Below are 24,308 nucleotides of genomic sequence, written 5' to 3' on the forward strand. Positions count from 1 at the left end.
CTCAGGTAAACCCAGCTCGAGCAACCCCTGAGCCAGCACCAGCCAGAACTCATGGAAAATCACAGAATCCGTGACCTCCATGGCAGACACGCAGCCTTAGTGGTGGATCAGTAAGGGGTTCTCTTCCCTTCTTTTTATAGTCTCGTAAAACTTTGAAATGTATTCTTTGAAAGATAAACCTAGACAAAGTTTCTCTACCCTGCTGGTGTGTAGACACCATGCTGTCTTCCTGATTCTCTTATCAATTTGCTTTTTTCAGTTAGCTTAATCATGTTGTTTACATTAGATGTAAATGTACTTCCATTGTCTCCTTGCTCAATTCACATTGGAGACACAGGCAAACAGATGAAACAGAATTAATAGGGGAAGCAAAAGTGGATGAGAATCTGGGAGGCAGTGACCATGAGATGGTCGAGTTCAGGATCCTGACACAAGGAAGAAAGGAGAGCAGCAGAATACGGACCCTGGACTTCACAAAAGCAGACTTTGACTCCCTCAGGGAACTGATGGACAGGATCCCCTGGGAGAATAACATGAGGGGGAAAGGAGTCCAGGAGAGCTGGCTGTATTTTAAAGAATCCTTATTGAGGTTACAGGAACAAACCATCCCAAAGAAAGAACAGTAAATATGGCAGGCGACCAGCTTGGCTTAACAGTGAAATCCTTGCTGATCTTAAACACAAAAAAGAAGCTTACAAGAAGTGGAAGATTGGACAAATGACCAGGGAGGAGTATAAAATTATTACTTAGGCATGCAGGAGTGAAATCAGGAAGGCCAAATCACACTTGGAGTTGCAGCTAGCAAGAGATGTTAAGAGTAACAAGAAGGGTTTCTTCAGGTATGTTAGCAACAAGAAGAAAGTCAAGGAAAGTGTGGGCCCCTTACTGAATGAGGGAGGCAATCTAGTGACAGAGGATGTGGAAAAAGCTAATGCTTTTTTTGCCTCTGTCTTCACGAACAAGGTCAGCTCCCAGACTACTGCACTGGGCAGCACAGCATGGGGAGGAGGTGACCAGCCCTCTGTGGAGAAAGAAGTGGTTCGGGACTATTTAGAAAAGCTGGATGCGCACAAGTCCATGGGCTCAGATGAGCTGCATCCAAGGGTGCTAAAGGAGATGGCGGATGTGATTGCAGAGCCATTGGCCATTATCTTTGAAAACTCCTGGGATCAGGGGAGGTACCAGACAACTGGAAAAAGGCTAATGTAGTGCCCATTTTTTAAAAAGGGAAGGAGGAGGATCTGGGGAACTACAGGCCAGTCAGCCTCACCTCAGTCCCTGGAAAAATCATGGAGCAGGTCCTCAAGGAATCAATTCTGAAGCACTTAGAGGAGAGGAAAGTGATCAGGAACAGTCAGCATGGATTCACCAAGGGCAAGTCATGCCTGACTAATCTAATTGCCTTCTATGACAAGGTAACTGGCTCTGTGGATGAGGGGAAAGCAGTGGACATGTTATTCCTTGACTTTAGCAAAGCGTTTGATACAGTCTCCCAGAGTATTCTTGCCAGCAAGTTAAAGAAGTATGGGCTGGATGAATGGACTATAAGGAGGACAGAAAGCTGGCTAGATTGTCAGGTTCAATGGGTAGTGATCAATGGCTCCATGTCTAGTTGGCAGCCGGTATCAAGTGGAGTGCCCCAAGGGTCGGTCCTGGGGCCGGTTTTCTTCAGTATCTTCATTAATGATCTAGAAGAGGGCGTGGACTGCACCCTCAGCAAGTTTGCAGATGGCACTAAACTGGGAGGAGAGGTAGATACGCTGGAGGGTAGGGATAGGAAACAGAGTGACCTAGACAAATTAGAGGTTTGGGCCAAAAGAAATCTGATGAGGTTCAACAAGGACAAGTGCAGAGTCCTGCACTTAGGATAGAAGAATTCCATGCACCGCTACAGACTAGGGACCGAATGGCTAGGCAGCAGTTCTGCAGGAAAGGACCTAGGGGTTCCAATGGCCGAGAAGCTGGATATGACTCAACAGTGTGCCCTTGTTGCCAAGAAGGCTAACGGCATTTTGGGCTGTATAAGTAGGGGCATTGCCAGCAGATTGAGGGATGTGATCGTTCCCCTCTATTCGACATTGGTGAGGCCTCATCTGGAGTACTGTGTCCAGTTTTGGGCCCCACACTACAAGAAGGATGTGGAAAAATTGGAAAGAGTCCAGCGGAGGGCAACAAAAATGATTAGGGGGCTGGAACACATGACTTATGAGGAGAGGCTGAGGGAACTGGGATTGTTTAGTCTGCGGAAGAGAAGAATGAGATGGGATTTGATAGCTGCTTTCAACTACCTGAAAGGGGGTTCCAAAGAGGATGGATCTAGACTGTTCTCCATGGTGGCAGATGACAGAACAAGGAGTAATGGTCTCAAGTTGCAGTAGGGGAGGTTTAGGATGGATATTAGGAAAAACTTTTTCACTATGAGGGTGGTGAAACACTGGAATGCGTTACCTAGGGAGGTGATGGAATCTCCTTCATTAGAGGTTTTTAAGGTCAGGCTTGACAAAGCCCTGGCTGGGATGATTTAGTTGGGGATTGGTCCTGCTCTGGGCAGGGGGTTGGACTAGATGACCTCCTGAGGTCCCTTCCAACCCTGATATTCTATGATTCTATGAAACAACGTTCCTTTGTCTACCAGAAACTTGTTTATCCACTCTAATCAGATTGATTGGTTTGAATATATTTTAGGAGTATATTTCCAGCACACATACATAATTCTTTACATACTAACTTTACTTACGTCATGCAATAATATGAAAGACCAGCATGTCACCAGTTTTTAGATGATACCTTACAAGACACTGTTTGGCTAAATGTTCTGACAACAGTGAGGTGGGTGTACCCTTGTCCAGTTGCCACATAGGGGTTCTTATGGTCATAATAAGTAAAAGATAAATTCATATTATTTGCAGTGGTGTTATAGCTGTATTGGGCCCAGGAAAAGAGAGAGATTAGGTGGATGAGGTAATATCTTTTATTGGACCAACTTCTGTTTGTGAAATGGACAAGCTTTTTATTGGACCAACTTCTGTTTGTGAAATGGACAAGCTTTTGAGCTTCACAGACCTCTTCCTCAGGTCTGGAAATAGTAACCAGAGTGCTCAAGGTAAATACAAGGTGGGGCATATTGCTAAGCATAAGGGGTTCACATGTTGTATTGAGACCACTTAAAATGAAGTGAGTAATTAACACCTCTGCATAGGACAAAGGAGATTAGTAGACAGTAAGGTGTGTTACAAATTCTTGTAATGAGCCATAAATCCACTGTCTGTTAATTTAAAAAATAAATAGTATCTAGTAGAGTTACGAATTTAAGTTCCCAGGCTTGTCTTTTGAAGGTGTTGTGCAGGTTTCCTTTGAGGAGGAGAACTGAGAGATCAGATATGGAGTGATAGCTTTGTGAAAAGTGTTTGTTCACAGCTGGTAGGGTGCTTTTGTCCTGAGGAAGAGCTCTGTGAAGCTCCAAAGGTTGTCCCTTCCACAAATAGAAGTTGGTCCAATAAAAGATATTATCTCTCCCACCTTATCTCTCTCAAACTCATATTACACAGATAGTATATGAAACAGGGAAACAGGAATGGAAGAGTACAGAATTAGACGGTTACCCTAGAAAGTGCAACTGGAAATACACACACAGCCAAACTCCATATAGCACAACCTGAAACAGGAAGGAACTAAGCAGATAAGGAAAAAGGCATGACAGATTCTAGAGCTGATGTGACAAAATTATTTTTTTAATAATCCGTGCTGGCTGGGATTCAGCAGAGTTGAACAGAGGCATCCGTGCTCAGCAAGCATCACACCTCAATTATCCAGAATGATGAACTACAGTGAAGACCCTGCTACTTCCCTGCATTTCCACTGGATGCATAATGGTAGACTCGGTTCATAAGTATTACACCTTAAGCCAAATTAACTTTCAGGTTAAATTTACCTACCTTAAAGAGACACATCTGCAATTTACATAGTTTGTGTCATGAGGTAAAAAACTTAGCAATTATAAATAAATTTCTGGAACCTGACAATAAATTCTGAAAACAAAAAATACAGGTAATAGTGGTTATAATAGGTTCCCAGTCATATTCTCTACAGTTAGGGAATATTTGTTTTATATATTATAATTCTGTTACTATTTACTCCAAAACCCATTGATGTCTGAGGCAGTTGTCGGCCAGAGCACCTCATTAATTAAAGGGAAATTAAGGGTATGTCTATACTACCCACAGGAAGGTTGAAAGTACATACCCACAATTGATCAATTCATTTTGTATTTTTGGCATGCTCCTGGATTCCTCACTGATGCTAAGCTCTCACATAGTGGAAACGTTACTTGGTGATACTGCTATCTCCAGTTGGCTAGGAGTCTCTGCCCCATCATGGCGAATGGTGACAGGCCTCAGTTGTTCATGGCTTTGCTACCTCTGAGCTGGTCTATGGTAATACAACATGCCTGGGCATGAGGCTTTCTGCACCTGGGAAACTCCAACTGGCACAGAATGCTACAGCATGTCTTCTTAACACACTGGCTATTGCAAACACATCAGACCTCTCCTCCTTTTCCTACACTGGCTTCCCATAGAATATCAAGTTCAAGGTCTTGGTCCTTATCTTCAAGATACTCAATGCTCTGTGCCCAGAGTGTCTAAATGATCAACTAAAACCCTGGGATGAAGACTATGTCAACAACTTTGCTCCTCTGGCACAATGAAACTTTCTACAATAAAAGTAAAGCTCATCTGTGCAGATAGAACTTTCTTGGGAGCTGACCCAAAACTGTGGAGTGAACTCCCACAGGAACCAGGGACTGTTACAAAACTCACTGCTAAGAGCAAGGTGCATTTCTTTGACCCTGCCTTCTCTACCATAAACATATAGCTTTATGTATGTGTTTAAAAAAATCCAAAACAAAATATTCAACTACACATCCAATTCACCTTTGGGAAGAGGATGAGGGAACATACCCATGTGAAACTCTGCTGAAAGGCACTCAGGGCTAGATCCACAAAGGTATTTAGTTGCCCCGTTCAGCGCCTAAGGACTGGTCTACACTAGAATCTCTACAGTGGCTCAGTTGTACTGATGTAGCTGTGCCGCTATAGTGCTGCTAGTGCAGACCCTCTATGCCAAAGGGAGAGAGCTTCTGCCACTGACATAGCACTGTCCACGCTGGTGCTTGTCCATTTAACTTGCATCACTCAGGGGGAGGTTTTTCCACACCCCTGAACAACTTGAGTTATATGAAAGTAAGCACTAGCATGTACAAGTCGAAGTCTAAAATTTAGATCCTCAAAACCTCTACGCAGCTGCTGCCTAACTCTGTAGGCACCTAAATACCCTGGTGCCTTTGTTTCTGCTGTTAAATTCCCCATGATACCTAAAAATATGCAATTGAGCATGCACACAGCCACCAAAGTCCCAACACCTGGGCACCCAGCTCATGCCTAAGTTCCAGAGTGATCCTCAAACTTGGCATTCCAACCCAGATCCTGAAAGGTATTTAGGCACCTAGCTCTTATTGATTTCAGTGAGAGTCAAGTACCTAAATATCTTGAAATATCTGGTCCTCTCTGCCTGTCTTGCTTATGGGGCCTGGTCTAGTAGGTGTTCTCAGAGGCTTCCTAAAACCGTGTTTATTGGATCAGTCTCCGTATCGATGGTGCTGTTGGTCCCTGCATCCCCTTTATAACCATATAACCTTTATCTCAATTGTTAGAGCACTCACCAAGAATGTGAGATACCCAGGTTCAATTTCCCCCTCTGGAAAGAAATTGGAGCAGGAATTTGAACCCAAATCTCCCATATCTTAGGAGAGTGCCCTGATCACTAAGCTATAGGCTATTCTGAGGTGGGTCTCCCTCAATCTCTCCTGTTGAAACTGTTCCACTTTGTATAAATAATTAAATTTATGTGGCTCTCCCACAATATGTGTTACTGCTCTAACCTTGGGATAAAGGTTATATGGAGGCACCAACACCACCTCCTGTTTGGCTTGTTTGTGAGAAAGGGCTTAGTGTCTTAATTCTAGGGAGGATTCATGGCTGTGAATCCGAAGCAGAGACAGGCAACTCACAGCAACCTGGCCTTAGGCACTTAACTCCCATTGAGGGGAAGGCTTAGGCCCCACCCGTCTCCTCAGCATTTTCTATTGACTAGCTTAGGCAGCTCTCCACTCAGCTTGCAGGCTTTTGGAGATTCCATTCTTAGGTGTCTATTCTCATTATGCATTGTAGAAGAAGCCTGGGTGCCTAACTCAAAGCTGTGGATTCCATTAGGTGGCAGGGTACCTAAGTCCCCTTTGTGGATCTAGCCCTCAGATCCTATGAGCACTGTATAAGCACCTATATAGAAAAAGAATAACAAAGAACTAAGTTTTCTCTTTTATGTCTTTGTTCTTAGGGATTGGCTTGTTTTGGTCTTGTTTTGAAACAGGATTAGCTTAATTCTTGGCTTAGTGTGAAAGTTGGGGTGCATATTTACCACGTGAAAGTTGGCAACTGTGCATTAGACAGCAGTGGAAGATTTGCATCCAGCATTTACCCAAAAAAGGCTAATTTTTTTAGGTATTGGAACTCTTTATAGTTTGGTGTGACAGGGTGTACCAGGTCCTTTGGGGCCTTGTGGTCCTACCACATCCCGCCCCAGGAAATGAGCAGTGAAGGTGGGTCCTTCAGGCCTGCCTAGAAAGGCTGCAGGGAAGCAGCCAATTAGGGCTCAGTTAAAAGGAGCTGCTGGGCCTGAGCAGTTCAGTCCTTGGTTGAGACCAGAAGGCTGAGGAAATCCTGGAAGATGGAGAAATTCTCCAGGCAAGGAGGCTTGTGGGAAGCCCTGCTCAAGCAAGGGTAGGACAGAAAATCTCTCCAGGCAAGAGGCCTGGAAGAAACCCTGCGCAAACAAGGAATGAGACAAATAGAACCCAAGAACTATAATTTAAGGTAGAGTGAACATGATGGGACCGAGTGGGAAGCGGCCCAGGGCATAGCAGCAGCAACCAAGTAAACGAAAGCAGTAAATGGCTGCTGTCTATAGGGTCCCTGGGTTGGGACTTGGAGTAGTGGGTGGGCCGGAGACACCCCTCCCCCCCAGCCACCGGAAAAGTGGCCTGGTCCCCAAGAAGGGGATAAGACTCTATTAAAAGCCCAAAATAGACCCAGGGACATGGCTGAAGACCCTGGAGGGGCCAACCCTTTGTTGAACTTTGTTTCCCTCCCTGCCACCCCCACGAAGAGGACTGAAATTAAGGATTGACATGGCTGGAGAGCTGGGACACCAGAGAACAACTAAAGGCAAAGAGTCTCCAGGGAGAAAGCCCTGGGGGGTGCTGCTTTATGACAGGGTAGAGACAGACTTAACATTGGCCCAGAAGGGTCTGAGAACTGAGCCGAGATGCAGGGCTGCAGATACCAATGACTGCACAATGGTAGTCCTTGTTGGACATTTGTTACCGTGGAAGGGGTTCATCCATTTTAGACTATGTTTGACTTAGCCAGAGGGCTGAGCCACTGATGAGGGCAACAGCTGACCAGGAGCATTGTGAACTGAGAGAGTGCAGGTTCACACCCAGCTGACAGGTGGGTGCTCAGGAGAGGTGTGTTCACCCCATCACATTCAGTTTTAGTGAGGAGTAAACACAGTCTTAGAACCTCTGCTACAAAAGTAGTTGTCATGTGTTTGAGGGTCATGATGGCTATCTGCAACAATCTTGATAGTTAATTCTAGGCTTTTTTGGATTTGCTGTTCTTTTTTTTGGAACTCAGGTTTTCCTTGATGAAACTAGTCAACCAGGTACAAAGCATTATGGAGAAGATACATGACATGAATTATAATTACAAGAGAAATGAAAAAAATGTTTTCTCATATAACTGCAAGACTGCATAATAAAACTGGTTTAAGAATTAAAATAGCTGCATCTGTTGAGATCAAAGTCTGTGCAGAGGTGACCTAATAACTATTTTTTAAGTCTTTCTGAAAAGTATTTTTGGGAGCATAGGAAAAGTCTCCTTTGTATAGTTCCTGTGGCTCAGGGAATGCAGCTACTTTAAGAAAGCTATCAGTTCATTCATATATCTTAAAATTAGTGCAGAACTTTAAAGCCACTGTAGTGTAATTCTTATCTGAAAAGTGACCGTATAAAAATGTGGCATTCTGCCTCCTGTGTTTATTCAGAGTCTGAGTTTGCGGAAATGCTCAGGTCCACAACTTGAGTTGAACCTATGTCCATCCTGGCTGTTGGAGACCAGCGAAGAAGTACTGGGCTCATTGTGGATTGTGTGTGTCACTATGGGGGTAGAATAACAGCAAACCTTAAGAAAGCTATTGGCTTTGCTCTGACAATCTTGCTATTTATTGACTTCTGTCTAGTCTTCCTTTTCAGGAAAAATTGTTGAAAAGGTTGTGGCAAAACAGGTCAGATGATATGTGAGAGCCTTGAGCTCATCCAGGGCCAGCCTTAGGAAAAATGGTACCCTGGGCAAACTTGTGTTTTGTTGCTCCTGCCCCCGTCTCCCCAGGCTTCCCCATTACCTTGGGCCTCTCTGCCTCCCCAGGCTCTACACCCATCCCCTGATTTCCCCAGGACCCCTCCACCTCCACCTCCCCATCTATCACCCCTGGCCCCTGCTTCCTCCATGGGCTTCCGCCCCATAGCCCCTGGCCTCCACTGCCTCCCAAACCCCATCACCCCCAGACCCCACTGCCTTGTCCCCTCATTGCCTCAAGCTCCTTTCCATGGTCTTGCACCCCAGGCCCACCCTGCTACTTGCCTCTTGGCCACAGTGACCCCCCTGACCAGGGCACCCTGCACGATCACCCACCCATAAGGCTGGCCCTGTGCTCCTCACCTAGCAGACCTGCCCCAGTCACCCACCCAGCATCCTGGCTTGCCTAACAGGGAACGAGAGAAGGGCTCAGGGGCTGTCAGTGCTGGGAAGAAGCAGGCACTCAGGCCAGGCCTGGCCGTTACCTTGTTGGTCCCAATCCCAGTCATGGCATTGTCCAGGTGGAAACAGAGCGGCACCACCAAGCTCCAATCCCTGCAGCGGCTGCAGATTCTCCAGGGGACCCAACAAGCATGGTGTGATGACTCAAAGCAGCAATGGCCATGAACCCTCCAGCCATCCTCAGGGCCAGCCCCTTCTCCTTGCCCTCCCCCCACCACCTAGTGGCTCCGCTTCTCTCTGCCACCCACCGGGGGCACTGGGCTCCTCTGGTCCTGGGTGGAGGCCATCACGAGCCACCACTCCACTAACATATACTGCTTGGGGGGCATTGCTCCCCCAAACCCTGCACATGGCTAAATTTCTGAGCGTCAAAGTTGGAATTTTTAAAATACTTAATGTTGGCCTAACTCTGCTTCCATTAAATTCAATTGACTTCAGTGGGAACAGAGTTACACCAACACTGAACACTTTTGAAAATCCAACTCCAAGGTTCTTGAGATTCACTTCTTTCTTACTACATCGGCTCCAGCTGTAAGAGCACTCCACTCCAATCAGCCAGAAGGAAGCTCCAGCAGAAATAAGAACAGCCATTCATGGAGAAATGGAAGTGAGAATTTTCTCTACTTATTTTTCCTTCACATATATTCAGAAGCTTAGTGGGTACAGAACTATCTTGTGCCCCTGGGAAATTTTAAAAGCATTTTTGTCACTTTTATTTTTACATCATTCACCTTAATTTTTACCACATTGTTTGTGGCCTATATTGCAGCTGATACAAGCGTAAAAAGAAACAGAAGAGGCAGGAAATGTGCCCAAAATGCTTCATGTTCTGTGGAATAAGTTTTAATATCTGAAAAACATGGTCTTTTACCCTAAACATCTAGCAGGATGACATAGGCCCTGCTCTAAGACGTCTCTTTTTATGTCTTAAGAATTTTATTTCACAGGAACATCAATTTTACAGCATATTCTATATTACAGGGTCACACAATCCTGTTTCAGCCACAGACTGGCTAGTTGATCATTTTTGGTGCCAAAAATTATTGATAATTTACTAGGATATTTTAGTGCAGGGGTGGGAAAACTGTGGCCTGCGGGCTGGATCCGGCCCCTCAGGGATTGCCCATCGTGGTACCGCAGGCCCCGCGCCACTCTCAGAAGCAGCCAGCACCACATCCCTGCGGCCTGGGGGGGCAGGGAAGGGGGGTGCAGAGGGCTCCATGTGTTGCCCTTGCCTCCAGGCACCGCCCCCCCCCCCGCAGCTCCCATTGGCTGGGAATTGAGGTGCGGCAAAGGCAGCGCGCGGAGTCCTGTGCCCCCTCCTCCCCCAGGGACCTCGCAGGGACGTGGTGCTGGCCACTTCCCAGAGCGGCATAGCGTGGGGCCAGGGCAGGCATGCAGGGAGCCTGCCCTGGCCCTGGAGCGCGCCACTGCCAGCCCGGAGCCGCTTTAGGTAAATGGCGCCGGGCCAGAGCCCGAACCGCTCCTGCACTCCGCATCCCCCCTGCACCCCAACCCCCTGCTCTGAGCCTCCTGCTGCACCCCAACCCCCTGCCCTGAGCCCCCTCCCGCAGTCCGCACCCCTCCTGCACTGCTGCCCTGAGCCCCCTCCTGCAACCCCAACCCCCTTGCCTGAGCCCCCTCATACACCCCACACCCCTTCTCTGCCCCAATCCCTTGCTCTGAGCCCCTTCCTGCACACCACACCCCCTCCTTCACCCCAGCCCCCACCCCCGCCCCAGCCCTGCATACAATTTCCCCACCCAGTTGTGGCCCTCAGGCCAGAAAGTTTGCCCACCCCTGCTTTAGAGGGATGGTGACTAGGAAACAAAGTGTTTCAGATGCCATCCCAAACCACAGAGCCACCCATATCTTAAGTTTAATAGTGCAAATAAATGTCTCACTTTAAGAACATTAATAATTAAATAATTGCGCAAGGTTGGAAAAGTTACCAAGGGTACATATTCTAATGTGCACAGCTGAAGGCTGAGAGTTATTTAAATGTGTATACAAGTGCATAGTCACAAGCCCAGCAAATAATTAAATCTACTGATCTTGGTTTTGTGTATCTATATAAGTAACTTCTCTGTCATGACTTTTGTGTAACTACCATATTGTGTCCCCATTAGTGGGTGAATGATTTGGTTTACAACCCCGTTTTGTTGATTTAGACTCCATCCTCGCTTTGCAGTAGGGCTGTTCAATTTATGAATGATAAAAATTTTGGTAAATCAGGTCCTGAGATTCAAGAATTGCTACATTATTTTATTGGATTTGTTCAAAATGAATAAGCTTTCAGACACATTTTCCTCATCGCTGTATCCTTCTTTTGTTTTGATTTCTTACATTTTTGAGTGAATTTCAGTGGTCATGAAAGTGAAAGGCAGACAGAACTAACTTGAACCAAGCATCATGCAGGCATGTGCTATGTAAGTTTCCTTTACACAGCTCTGCAAATGCGCACTGGTTCTTACCTGAAGTACCTTCTGACCCCAAACAGCTCTGTCAATAGACGTCAATCCTGTACTGCAGCATTCCTGCTATTCTAGTCTTGGATCACCGAGCTTTGCCACATGCTTTTTAGTCCTTATCTGCAGCACTTGTTCAAGTCCTGTGCTTTCATGAGACTTCATGCACTTGAAAAATAGCCTTTACACAAGTCTGTTACTTTAGTATGATAATCTGCCAGTAAGATGTATCAGCACTGCAGCTTTTCATGAAGAGGTACTTCCTGTAAAACAAAGCCTTCTACAATAATTACTCATGGCTTCACAATGTAATTCTACCTGAGTCACTGAATACAATTCCTTATGCTTTGAGAAATTCAAAAATGACAGGGTTTAACACACATTTTGAAATATTTATTCTTTTTTGTTTACGTTTGTTGCAAGTAAGTTTCCTTTGTTTTCTTTGGTTTTTAGTGAGCGGTTTCTGGTGAGATTAAACAAGAACGGAGGCCCCAGGAATCCAGAGAAGATAGAACGGATGTGTGGCCTTTTCACAGTATGTATGAATTACTCATTCTCTTTCCCTATCTAACTGTGAACTGAGACTTCTCTTGAAGGTTGTTTGACTGTAGACACGGTCACTCTGGGAACATATAGAAATTCTTTCTTTCCTGTATACTGAGGAAAATGAAAACTGTATATTTCTGCTCAATTTAATGAAATGTTAACATTAGAAAATTGAAATAATCTTCCAGATTAATTGATTTTTTCAAGTAAAGGAACATCAAATACATTTCACAGTTTTCATCTTTAAATGCCCGTTGCATGTATTATACACTTAGAAAACAGAAGATGGGAAATTATTTCTTTTTTGACTGTTTGTGTGGATCCCACTCTTTGTGCATGCACCTCATGTTCACAAAATAGGAATACTTGAATAGCAGTGTCTGCAGGGCCACACCTGTACCATGTGTGCCCTCCCTCTCCCCCATGCTGGCATAAATGCCAGAGCCATCCCTCGTTACTCTTTTACCATCCATGGCAGTTAGATGGAGCAAGCAGTGTCCACCCACTACCCTTACTGGAATCTGCTTCAGTTGCAAATTAAGTGACTAGTTAGTGTTAATGCCCTTTAAATTACTGGCCTCCCCCTTTTTTTTATTTTAAAACCCTCCAAAAACCTAAATTTAATTTGTGTCTTAGCACTCTAAGCCACTATCCAGGCCAAAATGATGGATGGAGGGGAGGGATAGCTCAGTGATTTGAGCATTGGCCTGCTAAACCCAGGGTTGTGAGTTCAATCCTTGAGGGGACCATTTAAGGATCTGGGGCAAAAATTGGGGATTGGTCCTGCTTTGAGCAGGGGGTTGGACTAGATGACCTCCTGAGGTCCCTTCCAACCCTGATATTCTATGATTCAGGCTTCAAACAATTGCTGTCCTGGGATGTTCTTATTCCACCCATGGACAGTCACAGCCTATTTTGTCTCAGTGACAGCTGTGTGCCAGACTGCTACTTAGTGTGTCATTCCTTCAGAACAAGAACGAGAAAGTCCAAGGACACTTGTTTGAAGTTATACTTGCTCAGACGATCAATGAGAAGAACTTCAGACCTTGAAGAGTGAAGATCAATTTCTAACATGGATTCTGCCTCTTCTAAGACATTGTCAGACAGTGACCCTGCTAGCTAGCATGCAAAACCCAACATGTTGTCACCAGTCTGTTTCTTCCCATAAGGAGACCCAAATCTTTGCTCTCCCGGGAAGAGAGTACTAAGCTTGCTCATTCTCCAGAGGCAAGTGATGTCGGTTCAGCTATGGCTAGGTACTGAAGAAGCACAATGCCTGTTACTAGTACTTTTAGGCATGTGTACCAAATGCGATAACACTAATCTCAACATATGCACCAGAACCAACGTCAGCACCATTGATGGAAGTCTTAACAGCACCAGCTGATTTAATGTTGGTGGAGGTGACTTCATCCCAGGACCACTATTGGCACTTATATCTCTATATTTGGAACTAGTGCATATTTCTGACCAGTACCAATGTTTGGGGGACACTTTTTCTCCATTATCTAGCAGAGAACCTTCTCCTCCTCAGATCACACAGGTCAAGATAAGACCTCTCTCTACAGATCAGGGACTCTAACTTTAGAGCTGGAAGTCATCTGCTTCTGGCATGGTAATGGTCTGGTCAGCCCTGTCAGAACCAGCATTGTCAAAATGATGCTGCACCTTGGCCCTATGGGGCATACTGGAGACCACCATGCAGGAGCCAATCTCCTTCTTATCATTCAAGGAAATGGAGAGGATCTCAATCCCCTTGACAGACCCCGTCTACAGACAGGGAAGAACAGCAGCTGGCAAAGGAGGATTGGTTGCTCAGGGGCTGATATTATCAAGAGAGAAATGGTTGGCAGTACAAACAAGCTTGTTACTCCACAATAGGCTTCCAACTAAATTTTGAGAGGTCTGCTTTGACACCAGTACAGTGAATAGATTTCACGGGGACACTCTGTACCTTGGGGGAATACCCTACACCCCCATGTGCATCCTTATAAAATGATTGTGTGGCATCCAGTGCAAAGTTTGTCATGTCAGGTGTCTTCGGAAGGCTCATGATGCACTGAGCATTGTTGCTATAATGATGTCATAGTAATTGTTGTTACAGTAATGTTATAGTAATATTATAGGTTCTAATTTCATGTATATAGTTATGATGCTGAAAATGTGTCCTCGTGGCTTAAAACAGGCCCAGGCAAAACTTCTCCAAGAGCAGAGAGGCAGTTCACATCTCATCAGGGCATGTATGGGACAAAGCCAGCCCAGCCTCACAGGAACAAAAGACACTGGCCTAGGGTCTGTTGGACTCTCGAGTGAGTCATCTCCCTTCCTTTGGTCAGTTTGGGACTACAATGAGGTAATGGTCACCTGACCCTGAAGTGGGGGGCAAAGCAAAGAGGGAAGAAAGAACATGATAAAAGGGAGAGATGTTTGCCATGTCTTCCTCTCCCACCTCCATCTACAGACATCATCACCAAGCGACTGAAGTGCTGATCGAAGGGGAGAGCCTGGTTGAAGGGCAACCAGTCAGCCTGTGGTGAGAAGCATCTAAGTTTGTAAGGGCACTGAAAGTGTTAAGATTAGTTTAGAATGCGTTTTGTTTTTATTTCATTTGACCAACTCCAACTTGTTGTGCTTTGACTTATCATCACTTAAAATCTATCTTTGTAGTTAATAAATTTGTTTGTTTATTTTACCTGAAGCAGTGCATTTGATTTGAAGCATGTGAGAGACTCCCCCTGGGATAACAAGCCTGATGCATATCAATTTCTTTGTTAAATTGACAAACTTATATAAGCTTGCAGTGTCCAGCTGGCATAACTGGACACTGCAAGACGGAGGTTCCTAGGGTTGTGTCTGGGACCGGAGATATTGGCTAGTGTCATTTGGTTGCACAATCCAAGGAGCAGCTTACATGCCAGAGGCTGTGCGTGAAAAACCCAGGAGTGGGGGTTCTCACAGTAGAGCAGGGTAAGGCTGGCTCCCAGAGTTAAGGATTGGAATGACCTAGCAGATCACCAGTCCAGATAACACCAGGGGAACAGAATAGATTTCACAGGGACATCTCTGAATGCAGTGACAGGCAGGGCTTACTTTTACCTACTGATAGATTTCTCACCCTAAAGTATCTTAACAGTTCAGTTCAACCTCAAACCTGAGTGAGGAATTGCCTTCAACTATTGGGCCATGTTTTTGTAACCCCAAACACTAGGTTATGTCTTTGATGCCTCCAGGGATGGCTCAGGACACTCTACATACCAAACAAACAGTCTGGACAAGCAAGTGTCTGTAGTCAGCCAGGTTCTGCAGTCACTCAACTGGTGGAAGGATCCTTCCAAGGTCTGTACAGGAGTCCCATTTATTCACAATTTCACTACCATTGTGATAACATCAGACACTTTCCTCTTGCGTTGGGGATAGGAACCTCACACAATCCAGGGCAAAGGGTCATCCAGAGCAGTTACTCCACATCAACCTTCTAGAGTTGAGAGAGGTCAGAAATGCTTGCCTTCAATTTCTTCCTCTGATCAGACCAAATCAGTCAAGATCATGACAGACAACGTGGCCTGTGTGTTTTATATCAATTATCAGGGAGAGGATGTTCCCCCTCATTCTGTGCCGAAGCAATAAAACTCTGGAATTGGTGCATACCCAACCAGGAGTCATCTCAGCTTCTTACCTTCTAGATGTGCAAAACACTGTGGCTGATGACCTCAGCAGGCATTTCTCCCAAAACATATTATTAACTTGGGTGCTTCCAGAGGTAGACCTCTTTGCAACTGCCGCCAACACGACGTGCAAGAAATGTTGCTAAAGAGGAGACTAGACCCTCAATCACTATTGGGCTGTGTTTTTGTAACCCAAAACACTAGGTTACATCTTTGATGCCTCCAGGGATGGCTCAGGACACTCTACGTCCCAAACAAACAGTCTGGACAAGCAAGTGTCTTTAGTCAACCGGGTTCTGCGGTCACTCAATTTCTTCCTCATCTCATGGATGAGAGGCCTTCCAACATTACTTTGGAAAGAACTGAACAAAATCCAACAAGACAAGGCTAGGGTCATTTTAATTGCAACAATCTGGTAGAGGCAAGTCTGGTAACCTTACATCATTCAACTTGCTTCTTGTCCACTGATGAGACTTCCAGCTAGTTGGCATTCTATTGTCGCAGCATGCTCATCAGATGCTTCACCCCAATCTGAAAGTTCCTCTACTCCAGGCGTGGCTCCTGAATGGTTCTTGGGGACAGAGACCTCCTGTTCAAGATAGGTGCAACATATATTATTAAACAGCAGAAAACATCTACCAGAAATACTTACCTTCAAAAATGGAAGAGATTTTATCACTGGTATACCTGTCAACAAGTTTCTCCTGTTCTCTTCTCTTCCCACCATTCTTGACCAATTAAAGACTCCAGGTCTCTCTGCAAGTTTCATCAGGGTTGACTTGGCAGCTATTACAGCCTTTTACTCATCTGTAGAAGGTTTTTTGATCTTTACTCATCCTGCAAACTCAGGATTTCTCAGAGGACTGATGAATCTTTTGCATCAGATTAGAGAACCTACTCCAGTATGGGACTTGAACCTGGTTCTTAATTGCCTTACAATAACACCCTTTTGTGCCATTAGCTATGTTTGTTGCTTTATTTATGCATGAAAAACAGCTTTCTTGGTGGCCAGCACTTCTGCCCAGAGGGTAGAACTGGGGGCTTTAATGTCAGACCCTCCTTTTACAGTGTTTCTCAAGGAAAAGGTAATTTGGGACCAGATCCCAAGTTTCTGCCTAAGGTGTCTTCTTAATTTTATTATTAATCAGACCATTTATCTCCCAGTTACTTTCCCAAAAGCATATCAGACTAGACAAGAAGCTGCCTTCCATATCCTTAATGTCAGAAGGGCATTAGTCTTCTATCTGGACAAACTCAAACTGTTCAGAAGGTCTTCTACACTCTTTGCTTCAGCTGTAGACATATCCAAGGGATCCGCACTCTCCTCTCAAAGATTCTCAAGATGGATCTTGGGGTATATATTATCACATGTTATGATGTGGCTGATATTCAACCTCTTTCTAGAGTAATAACTCATTCTACTGGTCAATCTATGTCTGTGGCATTACTCAAAGACATTCCAGTTACTGAAATCTGCAGAGATGCAACCTGGACCTCTGTACATACTTTCTCCAACCATTATGCTCTGCCTCTAGATTAGATGCTGCAATTGGCAATGCAGTTTTTTCTTCAGTACTGGACTCTGTTCTGAAGCTCCCTCCTTCTTATGGAGGTACTTCTTGGAAATCACTTGAAATGGAGCATCCATGAGGACACTACTCAAAGAAGGAGAGCTTAACTTCTGTAGTAACTGGAGTTATTCAAGATGTTCCACTGCCCACCCTCCTTCCCTTCTCCTTGGAGTTTCCCCTGTGGAACTCTGTGGTAGAGAAGGAACTGAGGGCAGTTTGCCCATGCAGCCCTATATGTTCTTGAGATGGGGAATGAGGATGTGTAGGGCGCATGTGCAGGCCAAATAGGTGCTGCTACCAATAATTTTCAACCAAAGGTGCAGGGACACATGCACTCCTGAAGTGGAGCTACTACAGGGATACACACCTTGAAGAACTCCAGTTAAGGCACAAGGATAAGTGACCTCTTCTGTTTGGATGTACGTCTGTCTTAGACAGGACTCTGTTGGCATAAGTGACTAACTGCTCCTGCAAAAGAACTAAGCCCAATCTTTTCTATGATGCATCACTCTGGAGGGTCAGTGGCTCTTCTACTTGGTGGTACTTCAGGAGAGGGGCATCTGTTATTAGTTTCAGCATGTCAAATACTTGGAGTTGGTGACCTTCCTAGTCCCATTCCACATCCTGCCTTGTGAGCTGACATATGGGTTCTACTACTGCAGCCAGGTGTGGACAGAGAATGTATCATTCCTCTGAAGTGCTGTACCCCTTCTATATGCACTGGAGCTGATGTGTCTCTGACTGCCTTAATCTTGTTGGGATCTGCTTTCAGTGCCTCTGCTGTGATCAGTTGTCCATTGTATGTCATCTCATGCTGTTTGAGTAACTTTTTTTTCTGGATTGGTTTTTTTTCTGGTCCCTGCATGGCTGTAGGAAATCTTGTAGTTCTCTGCCATGGTCTCATTCAGCTTCTGTGTCACTTCTCCCTTCACCTACAATGAAGATAAGAGCTACAGTTATTTTCACCACTAGCAGTCCTTCCAGTGGTTTGGTGAGTCTTCTCTGGACCACCTCTGGTAATGAGCTTATGCCCATCAGCATGCACAGCCATTTGTAGCAGCCAAATAGTGTTACACCTGACTCTTTATTCAGGCTTATGTGCCAAAACCTGTTCTTCACATCAGATCATAAATATTCTGGCTTTGAAATGTTCTGGCAAGATGTCATCAATTGTGAGCAGTGGACAATGGTATCTTGTCAATGCCCAGTTCAGTGAAAGGGTGAGTGCCCTTTTATCAGATCTGTAGCTTGTATTGCTGTATTCCCCAAGAGGGATCTGTGGTTGTTGCCATTCACCACAACAAACATCAATTGTACCATCTGTTGTTTTTTATGTTAGTTACTCTGAAGTCACATTTTACTATGGGCTGTATTATGCTCTCGTTGTACATTAGGAGGATGCACTACTTTTTCTAATGGGTGTGTTCGAGTCCAGTTCACACTGAGGAATCACGTTGCAGGAGGCCCTGCTATCCATCTGAAATCGCACGGGGGGGGGGGGAGGTTGGTATTGTCGCTAGTTGCTTTTCTGTCCCAACAGTCTGTACCTAATAGTCTTTGGAGTCAAGGAGAAAGTCATACTGTCACCACAAGAGTCTGATATCCCCTCCCTTTCTTGTACAAGTCTTACTGAATCTTTCTAAGACTTTCTCCTGTTCTTGTACATGCTGCTAAAATAGTTCAACTTGCCACATTCCTTGTAATGCTGTCCTAGTTCGGGGCACTTCTCCTTTTCCTGCATATGCAGTGTCCCACAGTAAATGCATTTCAGTATGCGTATGGAATCCTGGCCACCTGCTCCTCTTTGCTGTTGTCTCACTTCATATACTTCTGGAGCTGTTGTACCTCCTGGGGCTTTCATCCTTTGTCTTTATTTTCACTGCATGCCTCATCTGTCTCATGTGAGATTGCCTTCCTGGAGCTTCCACTCCCACAGGTTTTGATCCCAAGTGCTGCAGATCATCTGTTATTAGGGAGTCTGTCAAGTCCCAAAAATTGCATGGAACAGCCAGAGTGCATAAGGCAGTAACCATATGGGTTTATCCCTGCCCCTTCGGATTTGTCTCTAGTGAAAAACTTGTATCATGGCCAGAGTTTCATTCTTTTGTGAGCAATAGTTCCCCCAGGCTCCTAGGACTGCTGTGAGGCTTGAGGCAGTGGTGAGCTTTAGAGTGCAGCAGACCTCTCTGCCTTATTCCCAGTAAGGTAAAGTAACAGTTTTACTTCTCTGCTATTGTTGTTATCCTGCATGGGCATGTCTGTGTACTGCCCAAACTCCTCCTTCCACTTGCCCAATCACTGGGCTAGGTTTGTATCTGCAAAATCCAAGGTTCCATGGTTCACACTGCTAGCTGCTGCACTTCAAAGAACTCACAGCTCCAACACTGCCACCATGTTTCATTCACAATGAATGAAGGTTAAGCTGAACAAGTAAAACTTTATTAAATCCTGTGCACTGTTCTGTCCATGTGGATGAGTTACTTCCAGTCTAACTTCCTTGCTTCCCTGTTTCTGTTGGTGTCCTGTCAATAACAATCCCTCCAGGAAACATGGACACTCTGACTCCAGTTTCACTGATCATGATAAAGGCAGAATACTGGTTTCAGGGCCTATGGCAGTTGGGCTGCAGAGTTCCACATCCCAAGGAAGGAGGATGAACAGGAGTTCTGCACCCAGTTTTGTACCTGAGAGGCCCAGAGTTTTAAACAGTGACCAGGTTTGGAAGTACATGGGATCCAAAGGTTGGTCCAATTGCAACAGACTAGAGATCATTCACAACATGGAACACAGACGGTTATTTAACATAGGATATCCCCCTTTCTAGCTAAACTCCCACAAGACTTGACAGAAAAGTTGAATCCCATCAGTGCCACAAGTTAACTAATGGCTAAAACCTCATTGCAGACTGCAATGGATGTATCAACACAGCAGCTGATCCATGGCCACCATGGTAGCTGTGTGCAGAGATGCATGGCTGTAAGCCTCTGGCATTCTGAGAGACGTACAGAGTACAACTGTCAAGTTTGCTCTTCAAGGGCACAGGTCACACACAGATGACACACTACACTTCCTAAAGGATTCCAGAGCCAGACTTCATTTATTGGTCATCTACATCTCAGCCCCAAATCATAAGTCCTATATATATCAGGGCAATCCAGGCAGAAGACATCTATTTATACAATAGCCTTCTGAGTAGCTACCCTGGAAGATGTTAAGGTTCTCTCAAAGGACACCATCTTTCCCACTTACTAGGCAGCCTTCATTTGCTTCGGACAGCAGGTTTGACACAAGGATCAGGAGCCACACTCAAATCACTCAAGAGCCACCCCAAGCCCTACTTTTGGATGCCATCTTGCTTTCTTCCTTGACACTTGGACTGCAATAACAACAGACAAATGGGTGCTGGAAGTTGTGTCTCATAACTATTCTATTGAATTTCAGTCCTTACCCCCTACCCATACCTCCCTTCCCTATCATTCTTCAGGGACTCTTCTCAGGAAAATCAGCTAAAGGAAGAAGTGTCTTTTCCACTTTGCCAAGGAGTCATAAAGGACATGGTACCTCTGGAGTACAGGGGAACAGGTTTCTACTCCTTATATTTATTTCTTTATCCTGAAGCAAAAAGGTGGTCTTCATCCTATCCTAGACCTGAGTAGACTGACTAAATGTATATGCTATCTCAGATTCAGGATGGCAAAGCTTACTTGGATCATCCTTTTTCTTTCAGGCTTAAGACTTACTCATTAGTAAGAGTACTCACTTCCATTTTGCCATCCATTTGTCCCACAGGAAGTACCTATAGGGCCCAATCATTACCAGTACAAGGCTGCCATGTGCCATTCAATCTCTCCACAACATGAAGAGACTTCCCAAAATGCTAATGACCAATATCAAAACAAATGGTCAACTATAGTAAGAAGCTGCCTCAAACTTTTTGGCCTCTTGTTGGTTTGCACATATGTGATACTGCTAGCCAGACTTCACCTGCATTCATAAGAAGTCTGATTAAGGTCATCCTCCAAGATACCAAATGAGCATGCAAGTTGTGGTCCTGGTACGCATTCTATCCACACTGTTGGCCCAAGAACATTTTGGAGGGATTCTTTTCTCTGCTCCTTCTCTTGCAAAGTTGTTTCATGGTATATAAATTCTAGAACTAAAAGTAATCAGTTTAGCTTGCATAGCATTCCAACCTATTCTACAGAATTCCGCTCTGCAGATTATCATAGACAACAAATCAACAACATACTTTATAAACAAGCAAGGAGGTGCCCATTTATCACTCTGTCAGGAGGCAGTCAAGTTATGGACATGGTGTCAGTAGCACAAAATGAACCCCAAAAGCTCTTCATCTACCAGGAGTGAGCAACAGCCCAGCAGAATTTCTAAGCAGACACTCCATCAGCAACCACAAATGGTCTCTGGACTGTCTGCTAGGAAGTCTGCTAAGTTGTTGCAGACTCCTGTTAGATGAAGAGCTTTGGGGGTTTATTTTGTCTTATTGACACCACGTTGATAACTTGACTACCTCAGTTTCTTTTGTTTGACATCTCTGGTGCTCTTAAAGGTCAATCCATCTCCTCCCAGAGGCTACCAAAATAGATTAGATGCACTGTATTTCAATCTGGTGTTATAGGACTGGTACACCTCTTCCTCCAAATATTAAAGCTCACTTCACTAGAGTGCAAATTGCATCCTCTCCATGCTTTAGAAACATCCCCATATCCGAAATGTGCAGGGTAATTTCCTTACTTTGGTTCAGTACTAGGCCCTTGACTTGGCCACAAGATCAGATGCCAAATTTGGCAGGGCAGTGTTAAGTAACTTGTAACGGGGTTCACTCACCACTGTGGTGCCTCCAGCTGGCTGTCTTGGGAATTAGCTCTGCATATTATTGCACCCTCTTCAGGTGGTGCCTCACCGCTGTCACTCCTGCTGTAGGACCCATGTCTCTCCAAGGATCATGGCGTCCTTTTCAGCGATACAGCCCTCTGACCATGCCACACACTGTGCTCCCCCTCCAGGGGACCTGCAGTCCACTGTTCAGCTACTTCCATTTGTGGCTACTGAAGCAAATTGTCTGTCCACTTCCTCATGGCACCAGCATCCTCTTTGCCCTTGCCTCAGGGCCTCAGCCTGCAAACCCCAGCAGCCATCCAGGAACTGTCTCTCACTCCCCTGGCCCTTGCTAGCAACACTTCTCTGTGCTGGCAGTTCTCTCAGCCCTCCAGAAACACACTCCTTCCTCCCTGGGCTCCCAGCAGAGAACAGGGCTCCACTGCCCTGAAGCTCCCTTTTTATAAGGGCCCACTTGGTCCTGATTGGCTGCCTCCTGCGCAGCCTCCCTAGGGTTCTATTAACCCCTTAGAGACCAGTGTGGGCCAGGTGCCCCATCACATCACTATTTAGGTAGTGGCAGTTAGGAATTCTTAATATTAATACCTCCTTCCAGTTGGGGCACTACTTATCGATCAGAGAGAGGGGATGACAACATCTTGAAGAACCACTGGTATTGTAAAGTTAAATAACCATTCTTTTTAATGAAATTTTTTTTTCCATTTGGCTAACATTTTTTTAACCTGTGTTCGTAATGAAGCATTAAATTATCATGGTCTTTTGGTTTACTTCTTTTTGTCTGTCAACCAACATCACTTGAAAATGTCAGCTCTATAGCAGGAATAGTTTACACCTACAGCAGAGGCAATATTGAGAGCGCAGTTCAACAAATCACTTCAGTTCCATGGGACACAAATAAGTAATTGGCTCAGATTGTCCCCTCCTACATTAAAAGCCAGGAGAAGGGGACTTTTTGTCTGGAAATTTCTGTGAGGATTTCCTCATAGATATTCTTGCATTCTCCTGTCAGGGGTGAGGCAGTATTTTCTCCCCTTGCAAAAAAGCCACCCTCAAACCTGGAAGATCTCAGGGCCATCTGCACTGAGGTCCTATGCCGTCTGGCTGTGACCTGCAGCCCCTGGGGCTGTATTAATGTTTTTAGTATGTTCTGTGGAGCTGAAGAGGGTAAGTATGTTTCCCCACTCCTCCCCAATATTTTGACATTTTCCCCTTGAAAAATAGTCCCCTCTATAAATCAATTTGCCATAATAAAATTATAAATCCCTACTTCTCCAAATAGAGTAATGAACATGTACAGCTGTAGCTATTACAGTATCTGCTCAGAATATCATCCATATAATACTTTAATTAGGCAAAGGGTTTGTCCCCTTATATGTAAAACCTAAACACTAGTAATGTTAACTTTTCAAGGTCAAATTAGAAAATACAACCAGTCTTGTTGCCACGAAGGCTAATGGCATATTGGGCTGCATTAGTAGGAGCACTGCCAGCAGATCGAGGGAAGTGATTATTCCCCTCTATTCGGCACTGGTGAGGCCACATCTGGAGTATTGTGTCCAGTTTTGGGCCCCCCACTACAGAAAAGATGTGGACAAATGGGAGAGAGTCCAGTGGAGGGCAACAAAAATGATCAGGGGGCTGGGCACATGACTTACAAGGAGAGGCTGAGGGAACTGGGGTTATTTAGTCTGCAGAAGAGAAGAGTAAGGGGGGATTTGATAACAGCCTTCAACTACCTGAAGGGGGGTTCCAAAGAGAATGGAGCTTGGCTGTTCTCAGTGGTGGCAGATGATGGAACAAGGAGCAATGGTCTCAAGTTGCAGTAGGGAAGGTTTAGGCTGGATATTAGGAAACACTATTTCACTAGGTGGGTGGTGAAGCACTGGTATGGGTTTCCTAGGGAGGTGGTGGAATCTCCATCCTTAGAGGTTTTTAAGGTCAGGCTTGACAAAGCCTTGGCTGGGATGATTTAATTGGTGTTGGTCCTGCTTTGAGCAGGGGGTTGGACTAGATGACCTCCTGAGGTCTCTTCCAGTCCTAATCTTCGATGATTCTATGATCACATTGAAAAGTAAAGGGTTTGTTAAGAAACGATGCATGTTCTCAAATGCCCTTTACTGTCTAGGAAGACTGAGAACAGTTGTGTGTCCCTGGCCTGTTTATGAGTTTCTTTGCTTGTCAAAGATGTCACCGCACGCTTTCTCAAAGGGAAAATTACAAAGCAAAGGAAGTATTTAAGCAGTGGGTACTTCTAGCAAGTGAAAACAT

The 24,308-nt window shown here is 45.0% G+C and overlaps 1 protein-coding gene across 11 annotated transcripts in view; it reads left to right on the forward strand.

The window, feature by feature from the left end:
* DOCK3 (dedicator of cytokinesis 3) overlaps positions 1 to 24,308 on the forward strand; it is a 585,647-nt gene that overhangs the window by 369,999 nt on the left and 191,340 nt on the right. For all 11 annotated transcript variants that reach the window (XM_073352483.2, XM_073352491.2, XM_073352484.2 and 8 more), the window contains exon 10: positions 11,855 to 11,936. In XM_073352483.2, the coding sequence (XP_073208584.1) occupies positions 11,855 to 11,936 (82 nt within the window). The remainder of the gene's footprint in view (positions 1 to 11,854; positions 11,937 to 24,308) is intronic.

This window comes from Lepidochelys kempii, chromosome 7 (genome assembly GCF_965140285.1).
Source record: "Lepidochelys kempii isolate rLepKem1 chromosome 7, rLepKem1.hap1, whole genome shotgun sequence".
NCBI lineage: Eukaryota > Metazoa > Chordata > Testudines > Cheloniidae > Lepidochelys > Lepidochelys kempii.